Below are 20681 nucleotides of genomic sequence, written 5' to 3'. Positions count from 1 at the left end.
CGTTTTTTCAGGAGCAGTGATTTTAATAATGCTTAAAGTCAAACAATAAAAGTGTAATATCCCTTTAAATTTCGTACCTGGGGGGTGTCTATAGTATGCCTGTAAAAGGGCGCATGTTTCCCGTGTTTAGAACAGTCTGACAGCAAAATGACATTTCGAAGGAAAAAACTCATTTAAAACTACCCGCGGCTATTGCATTGCCGACAATACACATAGAAGTTCATTGATAAAAACGGCATGGGAATTCCCCAAAGGGGAACCCCGAACCAAAATTAAAAAAAAAAAAATGACGTGGGGTTCCCCCTAAATTCCATACCAGGCCCTTCAGGTCTGGTATGGATATTAAGGGGAACCCCGCGCCAAAAAAAAAAAAAAAAAAAAAACGGCGTGGGGTCCCCCCAAAAATCCATACCAGACCCTTATCCGAGCACGCAACCTGGCAGGCCGCAGGAAAAGAGGGGGGGGACGAGAGTGCGCCCCCCCTCCTGAACCGTACCAGGCCACATGCCCTCAACATTGGGAGGGTGCTTTGGGGTAGCCCCCAAAACACCTTGTCCCCATGTTGATGAGGACAAGGGCCTCATCCCCACAACTCTGGCCGGTGGTTGTGGGGGTCTGCGGGCGGGGGGCTTATCGGAATCTGGAAGTCCCCTTTAACAAGGGGACCCCCAGATCCCGGCCCCCCCCTGTGTGAAATGGTAAGGGGGTACTTACCCCTACCATTTCACTTAAAAACTGTCAAAAATGTTAAAAATGACAAGAGACAGTTTTTGACAATTCCTTTATTTAAATGTTTCTTCTTTCTTCTATCTTCCTTCATCTTCTGGTTCTTCTGGCTCTTCTGGTTCTTCCTCCGGCGTTCTCGTCCAGCATCTCCTCCGCGGCGTCTTCTATCTTCTTCTCCTCGGGCCGCTCCGCACCCATGGCATGGGGGGGAGGCTCCCGCTCTTCTCTTCTTCATCTTCTTCTCCGGGCCGCTCCGCAACCCATGCTGGCATGGAGGGAGGCTCCCACTGTGTGACGGCGCTCCTCGTCTGACAGTTCTTAAATAACGGGGGGCGGGGCCACCCGGTGACCCCGCCCCCTCTGACGCATGGGACATGACAGGACTTCCCTGTGGCATTCCCCGTGACGTCACAGGGAAGTCCCGTCAAGTCACCGTGCGCCAGAGGGGGGCGGGGTCACCGGGTGGCCCCGCCCCCCGTTATTTAAGAACTGTCAGACGAGGAGCGCCGTCACACAGCGGGAGCCTCCCTCCATGCCAGCATGGGTGCGGAGCGGCCCGGAGAAGAAAATGAAGAAGAGAAGAAGAGAAGAAGAGAAGAAAAGAAGAAGAGAAGAAAAGAAGAAGAGAAGAAGATGAAGAAGATGAAGAGAAGAGCGGGAGCCTCCCCCCATGCCATGGGTGCGGAGCGGCCCGAGGAGAAGAAGGTAGAAGACGCTGGACGAGAACGCCGGAGGAAGAACCAGAAGAACCAGAAGATGAAGGAAGATAGAAGAAAGAAGAAACATTTAAATAAAGGAATTGTCAAAAACTGTCTCTTGTCATTAACATTTTTGACAGTTTTTTAGTGAAATGGCAGGGGTAAGTACCCCCTTACCATTTCACACAGGGGGGGGCCGGGATCTGGGGGTCCCCTTGTTAAAGGGGGCTTCCAGATTCCGATAAGCCCCCCGCCCGCAGACCCTCACAACCACCGGCCAGGGTTGTGGAGATGAGGCCCTTGTCCTCATCAACATGGGGACAAGGTGTTTTGGGGGGCTACCCCAAAGCACCCTCCCAATGTTGAGGGCATGTGGCCTGGTACGGTTCAGGGGGGGGGCGCACTCTCGTCCCCCCCTCTTTTCGTGCGGCCTGCCAGGTTGCGTGCTCGGATAAGGGTCTGGTATGGATTTTTGGGGGGACCCCACGCCGTTTTTTTTTTTTTTTTGGCGCAGGGTTCCCCTTAATATCCATACCAGACCTGAAGGGCCTGCTATGGAATTTAGGAGGACTCCCACGTCATTTTTTTTTTTTAATTTTGGTTCGGGGTTCCCCTTTGGGGAATTCCCATGCCGTTTTTATCAATGAACTTCTATGTGTATTGTCGGCAATGCAATAGCCGCGGGTAGTTTTAAATTAGTTTTTTCCTTCAAAATGTCATTTTGCTGTCAGACTGTTCTAAACACGGGAAACATGCGCCCTTTTACAGGCATACTATAGACACCCCCCAGGTTCGAAATTTAAAGGGATATTACACTTTTATTGTTTGACTTTAAGCATTATTAAAATCACTGCTCTTGAAAAAACGTCTGTTTTTAAAACTTTTTTTTGCATTGATCCATGTCCCCTGGGGCAGGACCCAGGTCCCCAAACACTTTTTATGACAATAACTTGCATATTAGCCTTTAAAATTAGCACTTTTGATTATTCATGTTCGTGTCCCATAGACTTTAACGGTGTTCGAACAAACTTTTTTCCTTTTCGCATGTTCTGATGCGAACCGAACAGGGGGGTGTTCGGCTCATCCCTAAACCCCACTATACCTTCAGTCCTCTCTGAGACCTGCACTGAGAGGAATGAAGGTGTAGAATTAGGTGTGTCACAGCCAAGTACTTGTGGGCAATCTGCTTTTGGTACACCGACGTCAGATTGTACCAGGCAAATTTCCCTGCCCCAGCTGCTGCACCGCCGAAAGAAGTTTGCCCCCAGCCATCCACATGCCCAGCGGTTGAATGCTAGCTTGGCAAAATTGCTAGCACTTCAACTGCTGCCTTTTCAGTTGGTAGACTCTGCCCCCTTCCGTGAGTTTGTGGAATGTGCGGTTCCTCAGTGGCAGGTACCTAAATGCCACTTTTTCTCACGGAAGGCAATTCCAGCTCTCTACCGCATGTGGAAGGCAATGTCCATGCCTCGCTGGACAGGGCGGTCAGCGGTAAGGTGCATATTACCGCTGACTCATGGTCCAGCAGGCATGGACAGGGACGTTACCTAAGTTTCACTGCGCATTGGGTGACTTTGCTGGCAGCTGGGAAGGATGCAGGACAAGTTGCAGTAGTGTTGGAGGTTGTTCCGCCACCACGCCTCCAAAATGCTAATGATTGTGACACACCTCTCTCCTCCACCCCTCCTCTTCTTCTTCCTCCATGGCCTCTTCCTGTGCTTTGTCCTCGGAACCAGCAGTGCTCCGTAGCTGTTCAAGGGGCCACGCAAGTACGCAGGCCAAAAGATGCCATGCGGTGCTTGAGCTGGTGTGCTTGGGGGACAGGAGCCACACTGGGGCAGAGGTTCTGTCAGCTCTGCAGGGGCAGGTTCAGAAGTGGTTGACGCCACGTCAACTTAAGGCAGGAATGGTGGTTTGCGACAATGGCACCTACCTGCTCTCTGCCCTCCGACAGGGACAAATGACCCATGTGCCCTATTTGGCTCACATCCTTAACTTGGTGGTGCAGCGGTTCTTGGGCAGGTACCCGGGCTTACAGGATGTCCTGAGGCAGGCCAGGAAAGTCTGTGTGCATTTCCGCCGGTCATATAATGCCAGTGCTCCAAAAAGGAGTTTAACCTGCCCAAGAACCGCCTAATCTGTGACATGCCCACCATGTGGAACTCAACGTTGGCCATGCTGCAGCGGCTGCACACGCAGCAGAGGGCCATCAATTAGTACCTGTGTGACTATGGCACCAGGACAGGGTCAGGGGAGCTTGTTTTTTTTCCCCACGCCAGTGGGCCATGATCAGGGATGCATGCACTGTCCTGTCACCATTTGAGGAGGCCACGAGGATGGTGAGCAGTGACAGTGCATGCATCAGTGACACTGTCCCCCTTGTCCACCTTTTGGAGCACACGCTGCGTGGAATAATGGACAGGGCACTTGAGGCAGAACAGAGGCAGGAAGAGGTGGACTTCCTTAGCTCTCAAGGCCCCTATTATCCAGACAGTGTTCTTGCGTGCCAGCCAATCACACAGGAAGAGGACGAGGAGGAGGAAGATTGTGTCAGTATGGAGGTGGAGCCTGGCACTCAGCATCAGCAGCAGTCTTTAAGGGATCAGTCCCAAGAAACACATGGACTTGTACATGGCTGGGAGGAGGTGGCTGCGGACCATGTCGTCCTTAGTGACCCAGAGGACTCCGGACCGAATGCCTCAGCATACCTACGCTGCATGGCCTCCCTGATCCTGCAAAGCCTGCGTAAGGATCCTCGTATTCGTGGTATCAAGGAGAAGGACCAATACTGGCTGGCAACCCTCCTTGATCCACGTTACAAGGGTAAGGTTGCGGACCTTATCTTGCCGTCGCAGAGGGAGCAGAGGATGAAACATCTTCGGGAGGCCTTGCAGAAAGGTCTGTGCAACGCGTTCCCAGAGCCTGGGAGGTTACAAACTCCTGTTTCTGGACAATGTGTTGCTGTGGCTTCGGTCAGTCAAAGAAGGAGCGGTGGAGAAGGTGGCCGTCTGACCGATGCGTTCAGAAAATTTTTTGGTCCGCAGCCCCAAGGTATGATCGGTTCCAGCAACCATCGCCAGCGTCTGTTTTACATGGTGCAGGAATACCTAGGGGCAAGATCAGACTTGGAGACCTTTCCCACCGAAAAGCCTCTGGGTTACTGGGTCTTGAGGATGGATCACTGGCCAGAGCTTGCACAGTATGCAATTGAGCTACTGGCCTGTCCTGCATCCAGCGTTCTTTCGGAACGCACATTCAGTGCTGCTGGAGGCTTTGTAACCGATCACAGGGTGCGTCTGTCCACCGACTCGGTCGATCGACTGACCTTCATAAAAATGAATCAGTCTTGGATCACCACCAGCTACCAAGCACCTGATGCTGATGTAACCAAATAATTTTTTTTGAAATCTCAGATCCCTTCAAAGACTGCCTATGCTGATGCTGAGTGACTATCCCTGAGTAATTATCCTCTTCCTCCTCAATGATCACGCTGATAGCTTGTAAGAACATTTTTGGTTCTGGGCGCCACATTTCAGCCCGTTTAACAGGGGCGTGTAATTACAATTTTTGATGCAATACTTTGCAGCAGGGCTCGTTTCTGCGTTACAACTAGAGTATCTGTGAGGGGTTGCAGTGTTGTGGCACCAGCACCAGTGCCTAAGGCCCAATTTTTCAGCCCCTGTTTAACAGGGGCGTGTAATTACAATTTTTGATGCAATACTTTGCAGCAGGGCTCGTTCCTGCGTTCCAACTAGAGTGTCTGTGAGGGGTTGCAGTGTTGTGGCACCAGTGCCTAAGGCCTAATTTTTCAGCCCCTGTTCAACAGGGGCATGTAATTACAATTCTTGATCTAATATTTCACAGCAGGGCCCATTTCTGCACCCACCAAGAGCGAGTGAGGACTTACAGTGTTGTGGCACCAGCACCACCAAAGGCACAATTTTTCTGCCCCTGTTCAACAGGGGCATGTAATTACAATTCTTGATCTAATATTTCACAGCAGGACCCTGTGAGGGCTTACAGTGTTGTGGCCACAACAACACCTAAGGCCCAAATTTCTGCTGAGTATATAGGGCAGGCCCCTACTTTCAAACATCTAACTTACAAACGACTCCTACTTGCAAACGGAAGGAGACAACAGGAAGTGAGATGAAATCTACCCCTAGGAAAGGAAATTCTCTCCTGTAAGAGTTAATATGGGAAAAACATTTCTCCTTTCCACTGATGCTTTCCAATCCTTGTTCCACAAAAAAACCCAAATTTTCAAAAAACATTTGTCATTGGGACAAAAAGTGAGGTGAAATCTTCTGAAGAGGAGGAAAGACAGCAAAACAAATGTCACAGGGGTGATAACCCTTCCCTATGTTTTCCAAAAAGCTTAAAAAAGATTTTTTGGCTGGAGCTAAACACGTTAAAAATGTTCAAAATTACAAACAGATTCTACTTAACAACAAACCTACAGTCCCTGTCTTGTTTGCACCACCTGTATGCTGCTGTTCAGAGGGCCTGGGGCCCCACGTCTTTCCTTTTTTTTAATTTGGGTGCGGGGTTCCCCTTAATATCAATGCAAGACCCAAAGGGTCTGGTAATGGACTGGGGGGTACCCACGCCGTTTGTCTCACTGATTTTCATCCAATTTGCCAGGACCCGACATGACATTAAACCCGCAAGCAGTTTTAAATGAGATTTTTTCCTTTAAAAATGACATTTTGTTGGGACCCTTGGTTTAACCATGCTAATCTCTTCTTTAACCCTGAATAATTCTACTAAATACTGAAGTTCACTTAAGAGTATTATATGAATATAGAGTTTAATGTATAATAGGAATTGCTATATTTATATATAAATTTATACTTCATTCAAGAACCGCTTAATATATATTGTTATTCCTTTGTGTAGAAATTACTTTGATTTTACATTTTATGGCGTATGTCAATAAGCTTTTTGTACTATTTCTTTGTACCAAATAAAAAAGTTTGTAAACAAAAATAAAAATGACATTTTGTGCAGGGACTGTTCTAAACACAGGAAACACGCGCCACTTTACAGGCATACTATAGACACCCCCCAGGTACGATATTTAAAGGAATATTTCACTTTTTTATTTTTACTTTAAGCATCATTAAGATCACTGCTCCCGAAAAAACTGACGTTTTTAAAAGTTTTTTTTGCATTGATACATGTCCCCTGGGGTAGGACCCGGGTCCCCAAACACTTTTTAGGACAATACCATGCAAATTAGCCTTTAAAATGAGCACTTTTGATTTTGAACGTTCGAGTCCCATAGACGTCAATGGGGTTCTAACGTTCGTGCAAATTTTCGGTCCGTTCGCAGGTTCTGGTGCGAACCGAACTGGGGGGTGTTCGTCTCATCCCTACCCTCTACACATCTGTGGATTTCTGAGCATCGGTCCGCATGAGATGTTATTGTCCATATGCTTCCACCTGGCCGAGAATTGGGAATCTCTGTCCTAGGATACTGACAGCTCCAGAGTCCATCCACCTCAATACAAGCCTGTTTGGAACGCAGAACATATGCACTGGCGTTTCCAAACAATCTGGTAAGCCTCCTCTTCAGATGGTGGTGGTTTTGTCACAATCACACATCCCAGCCTTTGGAAATTATTCCTCACACTCGAGTTTTTCACTGATGAGTTTACATCCTCAATCATATAGACTGGGACTATATACACATCAAGTTTTTTTCTTTTTTTCCTTTTTTGCACTATTATCTGTATAGACGTCAATTGATTATATATATATATATATATATATATATATATATATATATATATATATATATGGTCGTGGCCCTAAGACCGAGACAAATGTGGATCACATAAACACGCGACAAGACTCACAACATAAATAGACCTGAGGTGTGGCTTTTGGTCGTCTGGTAGGTATGGCAAGAAAAGGGGCCAAAAATAACCAGGTAGGAAAGTATCTTTATTGCCTCTAACCTCATTGAGTGAGCTTGGAGAAAGGGCCATCTTGAGGGAATATATATCTGGTAAAGCAGGCAGACTTTCACCTGCCTAGCTTCTTGGTCACATGGTCTGGTACTCCTTGCTGAGATGTGGCTGAGGCTGCGCCGATCCAAAGGAATATCCAGAATACCGCCCGGGGTCTAGGCCTAAGTTGACCAGTAGGACCCAAACATGTTTAATAAACTGATTTCCACTCAGTGGGTTGACCTGAAAAGGCAGTAACGGGCTGGAGACTGGCTGGGTAGGTGAAAGAGCAGACGGTCAAAAGATCGTTGCTGGGCACCAGGCGTTGCTGGTTCAAAAGAAGTTTATATCCACTCCGGGTCCGGTTTGTTGCGTTTTCCGTAAGATAAAGGACATAGTGGCTTGGATACCGGCCAGGTACAGCCTGATAGGGGTATGAGGGAGAGCCAGCTGTGTGTGGCAATAAGATATAAAGGCTAGGACATGAGTGACGTCATCTACTGTGGTTCCGGGACAAGTGGCAAGGAACCTACGGTAGGTGTACCAGGCCGTGGGATAAGCCTTTAGTGTGTTGCTAGACAGTGAGTGGTTGATGAGCTGGGTTGCATTGGCAAGGTGTGGCTTCAATCCATTGTTAGTTGAGACCAAGGTGGGATAGGAGTGGATGATGGGTCGGCTCCGGGTTCCTGCTGGAAGAATGAGACAAAATTGGAGTGGGACAGTGCATTGGCTGCGGTATTGCACTTGCTAGGGATATGCTTACAGTAACTGTTAAATTTGGTGATGTAGTGACAATTGCAGCAGACTGCGCAGGAAGGACATGATGGGGAGTGACTTGGATCTACCCTTATTAATGATGTCAGCTGTAACCTGGTTGTCTGGTGAAGAGCTCTGTCTGATCTGTCCACGTGTGGCCCCAGACTTGGGCTGCTGCCACGATGGGGTACAGCTCGAACAATGACAAAGATCGAGGGAAGCCAGGAATCAGGCAGATTTCCGGGGGCCAAGGTCTGGAAAACCAGTGATGGCCAAAAATTGCAGCAAAGCCAGTGGAGGCTGCAGCATCTGTGACTACCTGGGGCGACTGAGCTGATACTGAGGGAAAAACATTGATATGTCATTCCAGTTGAAGAGGAACTCGTCCCACAAAGCCAAGTCTGCTATTGCTGCTGGGTCTAGTCTGAGGACTTGGTCGGGTCCTGCACTCGGGCAAGAAAGACTAAGAGCCTTGAGATGAACGACCGCCCCGGAGGAATTGTTCTCATAGCGAAATTGAGCATCCCTATCAAGGACTGCAGCTGTCTTTTAGTACATTCCTGTGACCGGGTAAACTCTTGAATGACTAACCTAACACAAGCTAATTTGTCAGAAGGCAGGCTAGGCTGCATGGCATGCGTATCCAGGACGATGCCTGAGAAACTTATGAAATGTGTTGGACCTTCCACTATGTGTCCATTGAGATTGTTGAAGACCTCTTAGCTTGTCTAGATCTACCGGGGGGGGGTATGTCTAGGTGTTCGATAAGCAGAAAATCGTCCGGATTATGGATAACCCTTTGACATTGGGCCTGGTGTGACAGGTTCAAGTGAGGGATTGGGCGAAACCGTCAGCTTTGTGGGCAAAGTGGCGACAAAAGAGTTCCGTGTCTGTGAGGCTCCAGTCAGAGCTTATCTGGAACTGGGCAAGTCTCGCTGCTGCTTTGGCTGAAAAATGGCCGATGGTCGTAGACGGCAAAACCTCCATATTTGTAAGCAAGATCTGTCACTGCGTGAAGGTATAAGTCCCGCTCCTCCCTCCTGCTGAGGGTGGCTGAACAAAGTACATCTCTGAACATCCCGAAGGCCAGGGAGAACTCAGTGGCTGACAGCTTACGACTGAGGCTGGGGTCTCCGACTTGACAACCACTAAGACATCACCCCAGGCGTATGATTTGTTGTCCGCCAAGTCATGGACTGAGATGAGCAGGGATGCCAAATGACATCTTTGCCCTCCAATATATCCTCCCTGATGCTGGTCGGGACAAGATGAATGGGGAGGACGATAGGTGCAGAGCCTGGTGTACCTGCAGAAGGAGAAGCTGTCATCGGGACCATGACCAGGTCCGGGAGGGCCATGGATGGGCGAACTTTCAAAGTTGTTACTCTGGTCTGGACGTCCGAACTGTTGTGGCTAAGGGGGAGACCAAAGAGTGCAGCTGGGCCCCGTGGATGAATTGTAGGGATGTCTGTTGGGCCCAGCTGCAGCTGGAGGCGGGAAGAGGAGCCTGAAAAGCTTTGCCTTCCTGGCCGTTAGCAGGAAAGGGAATATCCCTGCGACTCAGCTATGAGTTTGGGGATGTTCCGTCCCCTGAGGGACTGCAGGCAGCCGTGCTCTGAGACGTTTGGGGGGGTAACAGAGGGGCGGGTGTGAAGTCCTCGCTGCCAGAAGACAAAAAGGGGGCTGGGTGCTCATATTTAAGAGGAGTCATAGCCATAGGATAGAGAGCGGAGTGGTAAAGAGAAAACTCAGAGAGGAGGAAAAAGGAAGAAGTACAGAAAAAGGAATGAGAGGCATAGACAGGAGCTGACAGAGTTCTGTTGTGCAGAACTTATGTTGAGTGGAAATTTAGAAAACTCAGAAGAGTGCGTGGCGACCGAGGTGGGCCAGGAGGTGACTGGCCAGATAACCGATAGCTCGGGTGCCTGTCTGTGGCAAGCACAAACCTGAAGACCAGAAGCCCAGGGCGTACTGGAGCAAGAAGTAGAAGTCTAGTACGGCCTACGTAGGAATGTTGCAGTCTGTAGGGGGTGACGTGTGCTCGGCCTGCTAACACTTGCCCTGCCAGCAAGTCTACTGTTAAGCGACCTTGTCTGCGAGGTGAAGGGTCGCCCTTCGAAAACAGAGTGTCATGTATAGACATATGTGACAGAACTAGGGCCTGGAGATCAAGTCCAATGATGTATGTGAATTAACAGTATAGTGAAAGGGTGCTGCAGAATGATGTGATAGAAAAGCCCATGAACTAGACCCTGACTGACGCTATAGTAGCGAGGTCCTGGTTATGATCGAAACTCGGTCAACCGGGAACACCTGCAGTAGGGGTGACATGAGTGCAACAAGATTTCTTTACTTTTTTTCTTTTCTTTTTTTTTTTTTTCATGTGTCCCCCTTGTATGCGACTGGCCCTGGTGAAGATGCAAACATAGCGTTTTTTTTTTTTTTTTTTTTTTACCTGGGAAATAACGTCCAACCTGGTACAGGATGGAACCTGAACTCGACTGACCTGAGGGAGAAAAGATAGACGAAAACAATGAGTGGCTCGTATGAATGCCACTGGAGACCGATTAAGTGCCACTAAAAAATGAAGTGGGCTGTATGAGCACCACTGAGTGTGCTTGCAGGGATTGCAAGGAGTATATGTTGAGATGCATGTTTGCAGCGATTGCAAATGGGTATATGCTGAGATGCATGTTTTTGCAGCGATTGCAAGGAGTATATACTGAGATGCGTGTTTTGCAGTGATTGCAAAAAAGGGTAAATGCTGAACTGCGTGTTTTGTAGCGATTGCAAGGAGTTTATACTTAGATGCGTGTTTTGCAGTGATTGCAAAAATGGGTAAATGCTGAGATGCATGTTTTGCAGCGATTGCAAGTGGGTAAACACTAAGATGCGTGTATTTGCAGCAATTGCAAGGAGTTTATACTGAGATGCATGTTTTGCAGTGATTGTATACGGGTAAATGGTAAGATGCGTGTATTTGTAGCAATTGCAAGGAGTTTGTACTGAGATGCATAATTTTACAGAGATTGCAAAATGGGTATATGCCGAGATGCGTGTTTTTTGCAGCAAATGCAAGGAGTTATGATGAGATGTGTGTCTTGCAGCGATTGCAAGGAGTTATGATGAGATGCATGTCTTGCAGCGATTGCAAGGAGTTATGATGAGATGCGTGGATTGCAGCGATTGCAAGCAGTTATGATGAGATGCGTATCTTGCAGCGATTGCAAGGAGCTATGATGAGATGCGTGTTCTTGCAGTGATTGCAAAATGGGTATATGCTGAGATGCGTGTATTTGCAGCAACTGCAAGGAGTTTGTACTGAGATGCATGTTTTGCAGAGATTGCAAAATGGGTATATGCTGAGATGCGTGTTTTTTGCAGCGATTGCAAGGAGTTATCATGAGATGCGTATCTTGCAGCGATTGCAAGGAGTTATGATGAGATGCGTGTCTTGCAGCGATTGCAAGGAGTTATGATGAGATGCGTGGATTGCAGCGATTGCAAGGATTTATGATGAAATGCGTGTCTTGCAGCGATTGCAAGGAGTTATGATGAGATGCGTATCCTGCAGCGATTGCAAGGAGCTATGATGAGATGCGTATCTTGCAGCGATTGCAAGGAGCTATGATGAGATGCGTATCTTGCAGCGATTGCAAAGAGCAATGATGGAATGCGTGTCTTGCAGCGATTGCAAGGAGTTATGATGAAATGCGTGTCTTGCAGCGATTGCAAGGAGTTATGATGAGATGCGTATCTTGCAGCGATTGCAAGGAGCTATGATGAGATGCGTATCTTGCAGCGATTGCAAGGAGCTATGATGAGATGCGTATCTTGCAGCGATTGCAAAGAGCAATGATGGAATGCGTGTCTTGCAGCGATTGCAAGGAGTTATGATGAAATGCGTGTCTTGCAGCGATTGCAAGGAGTTATGATGAGATGCGTATCTTGCAGCGATTGCAAGGAGCTATGATGAGATGCGTATCTTGCAGCGATTGCAAGGAGCTATGATGAGATGCGTATCTTGCAGCGATTGCAAAGAGCTATGATGAGATGCGTATCTTGCAGCGATTGCAAGGAGCTATGATGAGATGCGTATCTTGCAGCGATTGCAAGGAGCTATGATGGGATGCGTGTTCTTGCAGTGATTGCAAAATGGGTATATGCTGAGATGCGTGTATTTGCAGCAATTGCAAGGAGTTTGTACTGAGATGCATGTTTTGCAGAGATTGCAAAATGGGTATATGCTGAGATGCGTGTTTTTTGCAGCGATTGCAAGGAGTTATCATGAGATGCGTATCTTGCAGCGATTGCAAGGAGTTTATACTGAGATGCATGTTGCAGCAATTGCAAAAATGGGTAAATGTTGAGATGCGTGATCTTGCAATGATTGCAAGGAGATTATACTGAGATGCATGTTTTTGCAGCGATAGCAAATGGGTAAATGTTGAGATGCGCGATCTTGCAATGATTGCAAGGAGATTATACTGAGATGCATGTTTTTGCAGCGATAGCAAATGGGTAAATGTTGAAATGCGTGTTCTTGCAGCGATTGCAAGGAGTTATGATGAGATGCGTAGCTTGCAGCGATTGCAAGAAAGGTCACCTACTGATAGGCGAAAAAGAAAAGGATAGCAGAAATTGTATATGTAGGAAGGAACTGCGAAGTGGCATACGTAACGAATCGTAGATTTGTTATAGGGACTGTTAAGTATTGGTGTGTGGGATACTCGTGACGCGAACTGTTGTGCAGCTTGTGCGACTAGGTTCGGAGTGGACTGTGATGCATGTAGCTGCTAAGGTGATGTGAATCGGACAAAAAATAAATAATGAATTGTAGGGTATGGTAGGAACCACTAAAAATTGGTGTGCAGGATAAGACCGATGCAAACCGTTGTGCCGCCGAGGCGACTAGGCTTGAATCCGGCTGATTCGTATGACATGAAAGCAATACGAAGCAGTCAGTAGAAAATTACATAAACAACGAACCATTTGTGGGGTACAACAGGGACTAATAAGAATCAGTGAGCGGGATGCATCCGATGCGAACCATTGTGCTGCCGATGCGACTAGGTTCGAATCGGATTGTAGCAGGTATGCAATATGAATCGGTTGTAAAGAGATGGCACTGATACAAATCGGTTGTAAGATGTATGAAGTGAATCCAATACAAATCGGTTGCAGCGTGTATACCACACCTTACTTCTAAAACCGAACACATTCCAACCACCCAGCCCCCCAGGCTAATCAAAGTGCAGGCAAGGCCCCATGTGGGTCTAATTACCAATTCAATCAGACACAAAACCCATGCAAATAATACATGCTGATCTCCAAATGGATGAGATGGCAACCCCATAGACAGTGAATCCTATGAGAAAATGAAGCCTGTATCGAGTGATATCAGAGAACAACCGACAATGGCTCAGAGCCTTGGATCTACGAACGAATCGTATGTTTGTGGATAGGATGACAAGCAAGGCAGAGCGAGCCTGCAAATATAAGTTTGCAGGTATAGGAAACATATCCAATGGTAACATTGCATATGAACAAAAAGGTTTGAACCCTACCTGCAACGGCAAGCGAGAACCGCCGACGAAGACGCCGCAACCCACTTGTAATCGAACGCACAGACTTATGAACACAAGGTAAGCTGGGAAGAGTCAGCACAGTGACATGTAGTATCGTGCACTGAAACTGACAAAGAGGAAGGGGAAGTGGTCAGCTTAAATACCCTCCGGGCTCCTCCCATAAATTCAGGCCAGCACACTGGCCTTCTAACATATACATATATATGTTTGCCATAATTATTTTATTCATTTTTTGAGGTTTTTTAGTGCCATCTGGACTCATTGTCCATATTGTCTTTGGCACATCACTTTTTAGCTCTACACTTTTTGTTTTTGTTTATGTTTGCCATTTATCCAATTTGGTGTGTCAGCTGCTAGGTTTGCGAGCTGCGCCAAATTATTTGTTTACACTTTTCTACTAGTATTTGCCAATGGTCCAGAAGACTACGGGTTCACCAAAGCCACTGACTACCCGATCCACACAGGGCATGCTCCATTCATTAGGGAGCGGTGCTGTCACATTCCCCCAACCCTGTGCAAGGAGGTCCAAGATCTACTCCACAATATACTACAAAGCGGGGTGATACCGGAGAGTACGGGATTCTGCTCTAGGGGGCATGTGCACATGGGGGGTGCGCACGCCGCTTGTGCTGTGATTACTAAAACCACAAGTTGATCAGTGGGTGCCAGCCAATAGATGACCACCGGCACCCGCTGATCAGCGAGGAGGATGACAGGACAGATCTCCATCTATGTAAACAATGAGGAGTTCTGTCCTGTCAGCGGGGGATGTGCTAGTTTTTTTCCCCTGCAAATTACATTCCTTAGTAAAAGCAGCACACTGTACACACAAAAACACTGGCTAGGCACACATTTAACCCTTTAATTGCCCAAGATGTTTAACCCCTTCCCAACCAGTGTCATTAGTACAGTGACAGTGCATATTTATAGCACTAATCACTGTATTAGTGTCACTGATTCCTAGAAAGTTTCAGATTCACTCATATCGCAGTCCCGCTATAAGTCGCTGATCACCGTCATTAATAGTATAAAAAAAAAAAACTCCAGTATTTTTCTTACAGTTTTTTAGACACTTTAACTTTTCTGCAAAGAAATCAATATACGCTTATTGGGATTTTTTTTCACCAAAAACATGTAGCAGAATACATATTGGCCTAAATTGATGAAGAAATTTGATTTTTTTTTTTGATTTAAATGTTTTTATTGGATATGTTTTATAACAAAAAGTAAGAAAAAATATATTTTATCCAAACTTGTTTATTTTTGTTTTTAAAGCGCAAAAAAATGCAGAAGTGATCAAATACCACCAGAAGAAATCCCTGTGGGAAAAATTATATAAATGTAATTGTGAGTTAAAGTAATGCAGTGTTGTATCGGAAAAAATGGCCTGGTCATGAAGGGGGGTAAATCTTCCGGAGGTCAAGTGGTTATATAACCAATTTCCTTTTCATCATGATGTAGTCATCTCCACTTTTCATGTCATTGTACTTAGTGCTCCGCATGTCTTCTCCACATCCGTCTTTCCCTCTTTCTCTCTTCTAATGTTGGGAGGTATAATTATCATTACTACTGCAAAACAAATCTTCTCCCTTCTGTACTCTGATCTCCGTGTCCTATAATATTCATCCAGCCTCACCCTGTGTAGGAGGATGTCACCCCTCCCCCATCCACATTCCTCTCCGGTGTCAGAGACTTTCAGGTTCGTTTCTCTTCTGCTGTCAGCGATGGCGTCTGGTGATCTGAGAGCTGAGTTGGAATGTTCCGTCTGTCTGAACATTTATACCGATCCTGTAACCCTGAAATGTGGACACAACTTCTGCCGGGTCTGTATTGATCGTGTGCTGGATACACAGGGGGGATCTGGAGGATATTCCTGTCCTGAATGCAGAGAGGAGTTTCCGGATCGGCCTGCACTGCACAGGAACATAACACTACGTAACATAGCAGAGACTTTCCTGTCTGCTCAGCCAGATTGGGAGGAGTCCGGGGTCTTCTGTACTCACTGTGTGGACTCTCCTGTACCTGCTGTTAGATCCTGTCTGCTCTGTGAGGTTTATCTGTGTGATAAACACCTGAGAGTCCACAAAAAGTCCCCAGAACACATCTTATGTGACCCCACCTTGTCCATGGAGAGAAGGAAATGCTCCATCCATAAGAAGATTCTGGAGTATTACTGCACTGAGGATGAGACCTGTATCTGTGTGTCTTGTTATGTGATTGGAGAACATAAAGGACATGAGATGAAGTCACTGGATGAGGCTTCTGAGAAGAAGAAGGAGACACTGAGGAATGTTCTGCAGAATCTTCTGACAAAGAGAGAGGAGACGGAGGAAAGAGTCCAGAGTCTGCAGGAACACAGGAGGAAAGTAGAAGAAGAAGCAGCTGGTGACACCGAGAGAGTCACTGCCCTGTTTATAGATCTCAGGAGACGTCTGGAAGACCTGGAGAAGAGAATCCTGATGGACATCTCCGGGAGGGCAGAGCGGATCTCCATCTCCATCCGGGATCTGGAAATAAAGAAGGAGGAGCTGTCCAGGAAGTTGCGTCACATTGAGGAGCTGTGTAACATGACGGATCCACTGACTGTCTTACAGGAATCAGACACAGGTGACTTGTGTGATACTGAGGATGAAGATAATGAGGACAGAGAGAGACATGAGGAACTCCTCCATGATGGAGGGGGTCTGGATGTGGCGGGGGTCTTACACACAGGTTTATCTGATATAATAACAGAGATAAATGTATACTTCTATATACAGGGAGCTGCAGACATATTACTGGATGGAAACACAGCTGATAATAATCTACAGATATCAGATGACAGGAAAACTGTATCCGGGTCAGATATAGACCAGAATCTCCCAGAAACACCAGAGAGATTTCAGAATTATCCTCAGGTGTTGAGCAGTCAGAGTTTCTCCTCAGGGAGACATTACTGGGAAGTGGATGTCGGGGGGTTAGATGAATGGAGAGTCGGGATGTGTTACCCCAGTATAGACAGGGGAGGGGGGGAGGAGTCAGAGATTGGATATAATAAGAAGTCCTGGGGATTGGACTGGGATGATGATAATAATCAGTATTTGGTGATACATGACAGTAATAAGATCCTCTTACCCCCCGATCCCTCCAGTAACAGAATCAGGATATATCTGGATTATGAGGCCGGGCGGATCTCCTTTTATGATCTGTGTGACCCGATCCGACATCTCCACACCTTCACCACCATCTTCACCGAGCCCCTTCATGCTGTGTTATATGTATGGGAAGGTTGTATAAAGATATGTGGGGGGAGGCGGGACATGTGAGAACTCCGCCCACAGTCTGGTGATGTCAGATGAAGGAGGGGAATTCTTTTAATATTCATCCAATAGTATATAGCAGTGGGCGGGGCTTCCTGCAAGTTTTTCTACTATAAATAAATGTGAGATTTCTTACTGATCGTTGTGATTGGGTAGAATATCTGTCCAATTATTGGAGTAACAATAACATGTTCCTATTGGTCATTGAGATATCTATCTATCTATCTATCTATCTATCTATCTATCTATCTATCTATCTATCTATCTATCTATCTATCTATCTATCTATCTATCTATCTATCTATCTATCGGATTATAATGTGTAGACGGTCTCATTCCTTATTATTATTAATACATTTACAATTATTTTATTCTATTGATTATTTTATTGTGTGAAGAAATAGAAATGAATAATAGATCTACAAATAGAAAGAGATGAAAATCGATGGAGAAATCTCAGAGGAAATATATGAAGAAATTATCCCGAGATTTACTAATGAAAGAAATAATGGGATTTATCACTAATATAATGATATCACTATAATAATGTATAATTACTAGAACTGGAATGTGTCCCCAATATAATGTGTCCCCATAGAATGCATCACCAATAGAATTCTATGGGATGACTTTTATAACGGATCCTAATATAATGTATCATTTGATGGTGTATTATATTCGCTAGATGTGTCCTGGTGATGGGGGAGAATTAGGAAATGAAATGTTAATTTTAAATAAAGATTTTACTCTATGAAATTATTATCATTATTATTACTATTATTATTATTATACGGGGTTTATATAGAGCCAACAGTTTACGCAGCACTTTACAACATGAAGGCAGACAGTACAATAATGCCCCGTACACACGGTCGGATTTTCCGATGGAAAATGTGTGATAGGACCTTGTTGTCAGAAATTCCGACCGTGTGTGGGCTCCATCACACATTTTCCATCAGATTTTCCGACACACAAAGTTTGAGAGCAGGCTATAAAATTTTCCGACAACGAAATCCGTTGTCGGAAATTCCGATCGTGTGTACACAAATCCGACGCACAAAGTGCCACGCATGCTCAGAATAAATAAAGAGATGAAAGCTATTGGCTACTGCCCCGTTTATAGTCCCGACATACGTGTTTTACGTCACCGCGTTCAGAACAATTGGATTTTCACGACAACTTTGTGTGACCGTGTGTATGCAAGACAAGTTTAAGCCAACATCCGTTGGAAAAAATTCTAGGATTTTGTTGTCGGAATGTCCGATCAATGTCCGGCCGTGTGTACGGGGCATTAGAGTGTAATACAGGAGGAATTAGAGCCCTGATCGTTAGAGCTTACAATCTAAGAGGGAGGGTCAAGAGATACAAAAGGTAATAATTGTGGGGGATGGGCTGATGGAGAAAATAAATGTACAGTTGTTAGGTGGGGACAGGATAGGCCTCTCTGAAGAGATGAGTTTTCAGGGATCGTCTGAAAGTTGACAGAGTAGGAGAAAGTCGGACTGATGTGGGTAGCAAGTTCCAGAGGATAAGAGAGGCTCGGGAGAAGTCCTGGAGGTGAGCATGGGAGGAGGTGATGACGGAGTTAGAGAGCAGGAGGTCTTGCGAGGAACAAAGAGAACGGTTTGGTTGGTATTTTGAGACTAGCTTAGTGATGTAGCTGGGGGCCAAGTTGTGGGTGGCTTTGTAAGTTATTGTTATGCCCCGTACACACGGTCGGGTTTTCCGATGGGAAATGTTTCGATGGAAGCTTGTTGTCGGAAATTCCGACTGTGTGTAGGCTCCATCAGACATTTTCTGTCGGAATTTCCGACAAACAAAATTTGAGATCTGGATCTTAAATTTTCCGACAATAAAATCCGTTGAAAAAATCCGAAATGAAGGAAGTAATGTGGGAGTGAAAGAGTTGGTAGGAGCAGTATTAGGGGGAGGACAGGAGGGAGGGTGATATATACAGAGTGGAGAAGAGGGGTGATGGAAAGAGAGGGGTTAAGTTTGCACACATCTGCAAATACATGAGTAATCTACAGAGTTCCATCAAGGCACCCCAATATTTTCTGTACTCATAACTCATCTAATTTAAGAGCCTCCGCAGTGGAAGCACATGCATTATAATAAATAGGCAGAGGGCAAGTGAGCCTGGAGGGAGCCCACCCCTCATTAAAGGCACAGGGGTGCATACCCCCAACATAGACAGGACCCCTCTGATATGACAACAATTTGCTCGCAGATCTTAATTTTATACTTTAGAGATTTCAATGAAGTTGCCACCCTCCCAGCCTCTCCAATTTAATTAAAGGGGATGGCCACTGCATCTTACCTAATTAACCACCTTCCACCCGGCCACTTTTTATAAACGGCCAGATGGTTCACTCCTAGGGGCGGGGAGGCTTTTGCTGCTTGTGCACACCCTCTAGGTCAGGCAGCAGTGCATGCTGTGTCCTTCATTAACAATGAGATTGTACCATGTGATCACTGAGACCAACAGGGCTGTCTTTATCGTGAGGCGAATGGGGAAGCTGCCCCAGGCCCAGTCACTGTTTTGGGGCCCGAAACAGCTGCCCCTGGAGCCCACGCTGTCTGAATATTGGGGGGCTGCCCCCACACCCCACACCCCACGATGCCCCCAGACCAGTTAAAGTCAGTAACAGTGTTCCTGATCACCTACCACACCAGTCCCAGTGTCACCAGACCAGTGTAGCCATCAACAGTGTTCCCGATCACCACCACACCAGTAGGGTGTTAATAGACCGGTGTACTCCTTTAACAGTGTTCTGTCACCGCCACACCCGTATACTTGTAGTGCAACAAAGTCTATCAATCGACTTCAGTACAATCAGCATGTCAGGTATTTCTGTACACTGTGGCCATACATTAGCGCAGGAGAAGGGATTCCACCAATAACATGGACTGTTCTGTTGGGGTATCAAGTAAATTTCTTCTGACCTGTGAAGGAAAGAAAATTGTAATTGTAAAGGAATACGACAAATCAATACACAGCAAACAACCAATGCAGGGGGAGAATGAGGGGAGTTGGAGCTTCAGTGAGACTTCCTCTGATGAAGAGTGAATGGTAACAAGCCCTGATCAGAGCGCCCCCAGCAGGGCTTCTTACATTTATCTCATTGCATGCTCCGGATCCAGCGGTGTTACTAGGAATATAGAGGGGGGGTAAAAATGTGACACAGCCACAAGTGGTTGTAAACAAACCAATGGTCTCTGATCACTCGCCACAGCAGTACAATGTCACCAGACCAGTGTAGACATTAACAGTGTTCCTGATCACTAACACACCAGTACCAGTGTCAACATACCAGTGCAACCAGTCAGTGTCCCTGATCACCATCCAACCAATCCCAGTGTCACCACACCAGTGAAGCCATCAACAGTGTTCCCGATTACTGCCACACCAGTCCCAGTGTCACCAGACCAGTGTAGCTATTAACAGGTTTCCTGATCACCTACCACACCAGTCCCAGGGTCACCAATCACAGTGTAGCCATCAACAGTGTTCCTGATTATTGCCACACCAGTCCCAGTGTCACCATACCAGTGCAGGCAGTCACAGTGTCCCTGACAACCATCACAGTGTCACCAGACCAGTATAGCCATCAACAGGGTTCCTGATTAGCACCATACTAGTCCTAGTGTCACCATACT

The 20681-nt window shown here is 46.4% G+C and overlaps 1 protein-coding gene across 1 annotated transcript; it reads left to right on the top strand.

The window, feature by feature from the left end:
* The first annotated feature begins 15356 nt into the window (after positions 1-15356).
* LOC141134948 (E3 ubiquitin-protein ligase TRIM11-like) lies at positions 15357-17722 on the top strand. Its single transcript, XM_073624382.1, has one exon. The coding sequence runs from the start codon at positions 15372-15374 to the stop codon at positions 17025-17027; it is 1656 nt and encodes a 551-aa protein (XP_073480483.1). The 5' UTR covers positions 15357-15371; the 3' UTR covers positions 17028-17722.
* The last annotated feature ends 2959 nt before the right edge of the window (positions 17723-20681 follow it).

The sequence above is a fragment of the Aquarana catesbeiana genome, linkage group LG03, assembly GCF_042186555.1.
Source record: "Aquarana catesbeiana isolate 2022-GZ linkage group LG03, ASM4218655v1, whole genome shotgun sequence".
In the NCBI taxonomy this organism is placed as follows: domain Eukaryota; kingdom Metazoa; phylum Chordata; class Amphibia; order Anura; family Ranidae; genus Aquarana; species Aquarana catesbeiana.
This window is presented reverse-complemented; position numbering and strand designations above follow the sequence as displayed.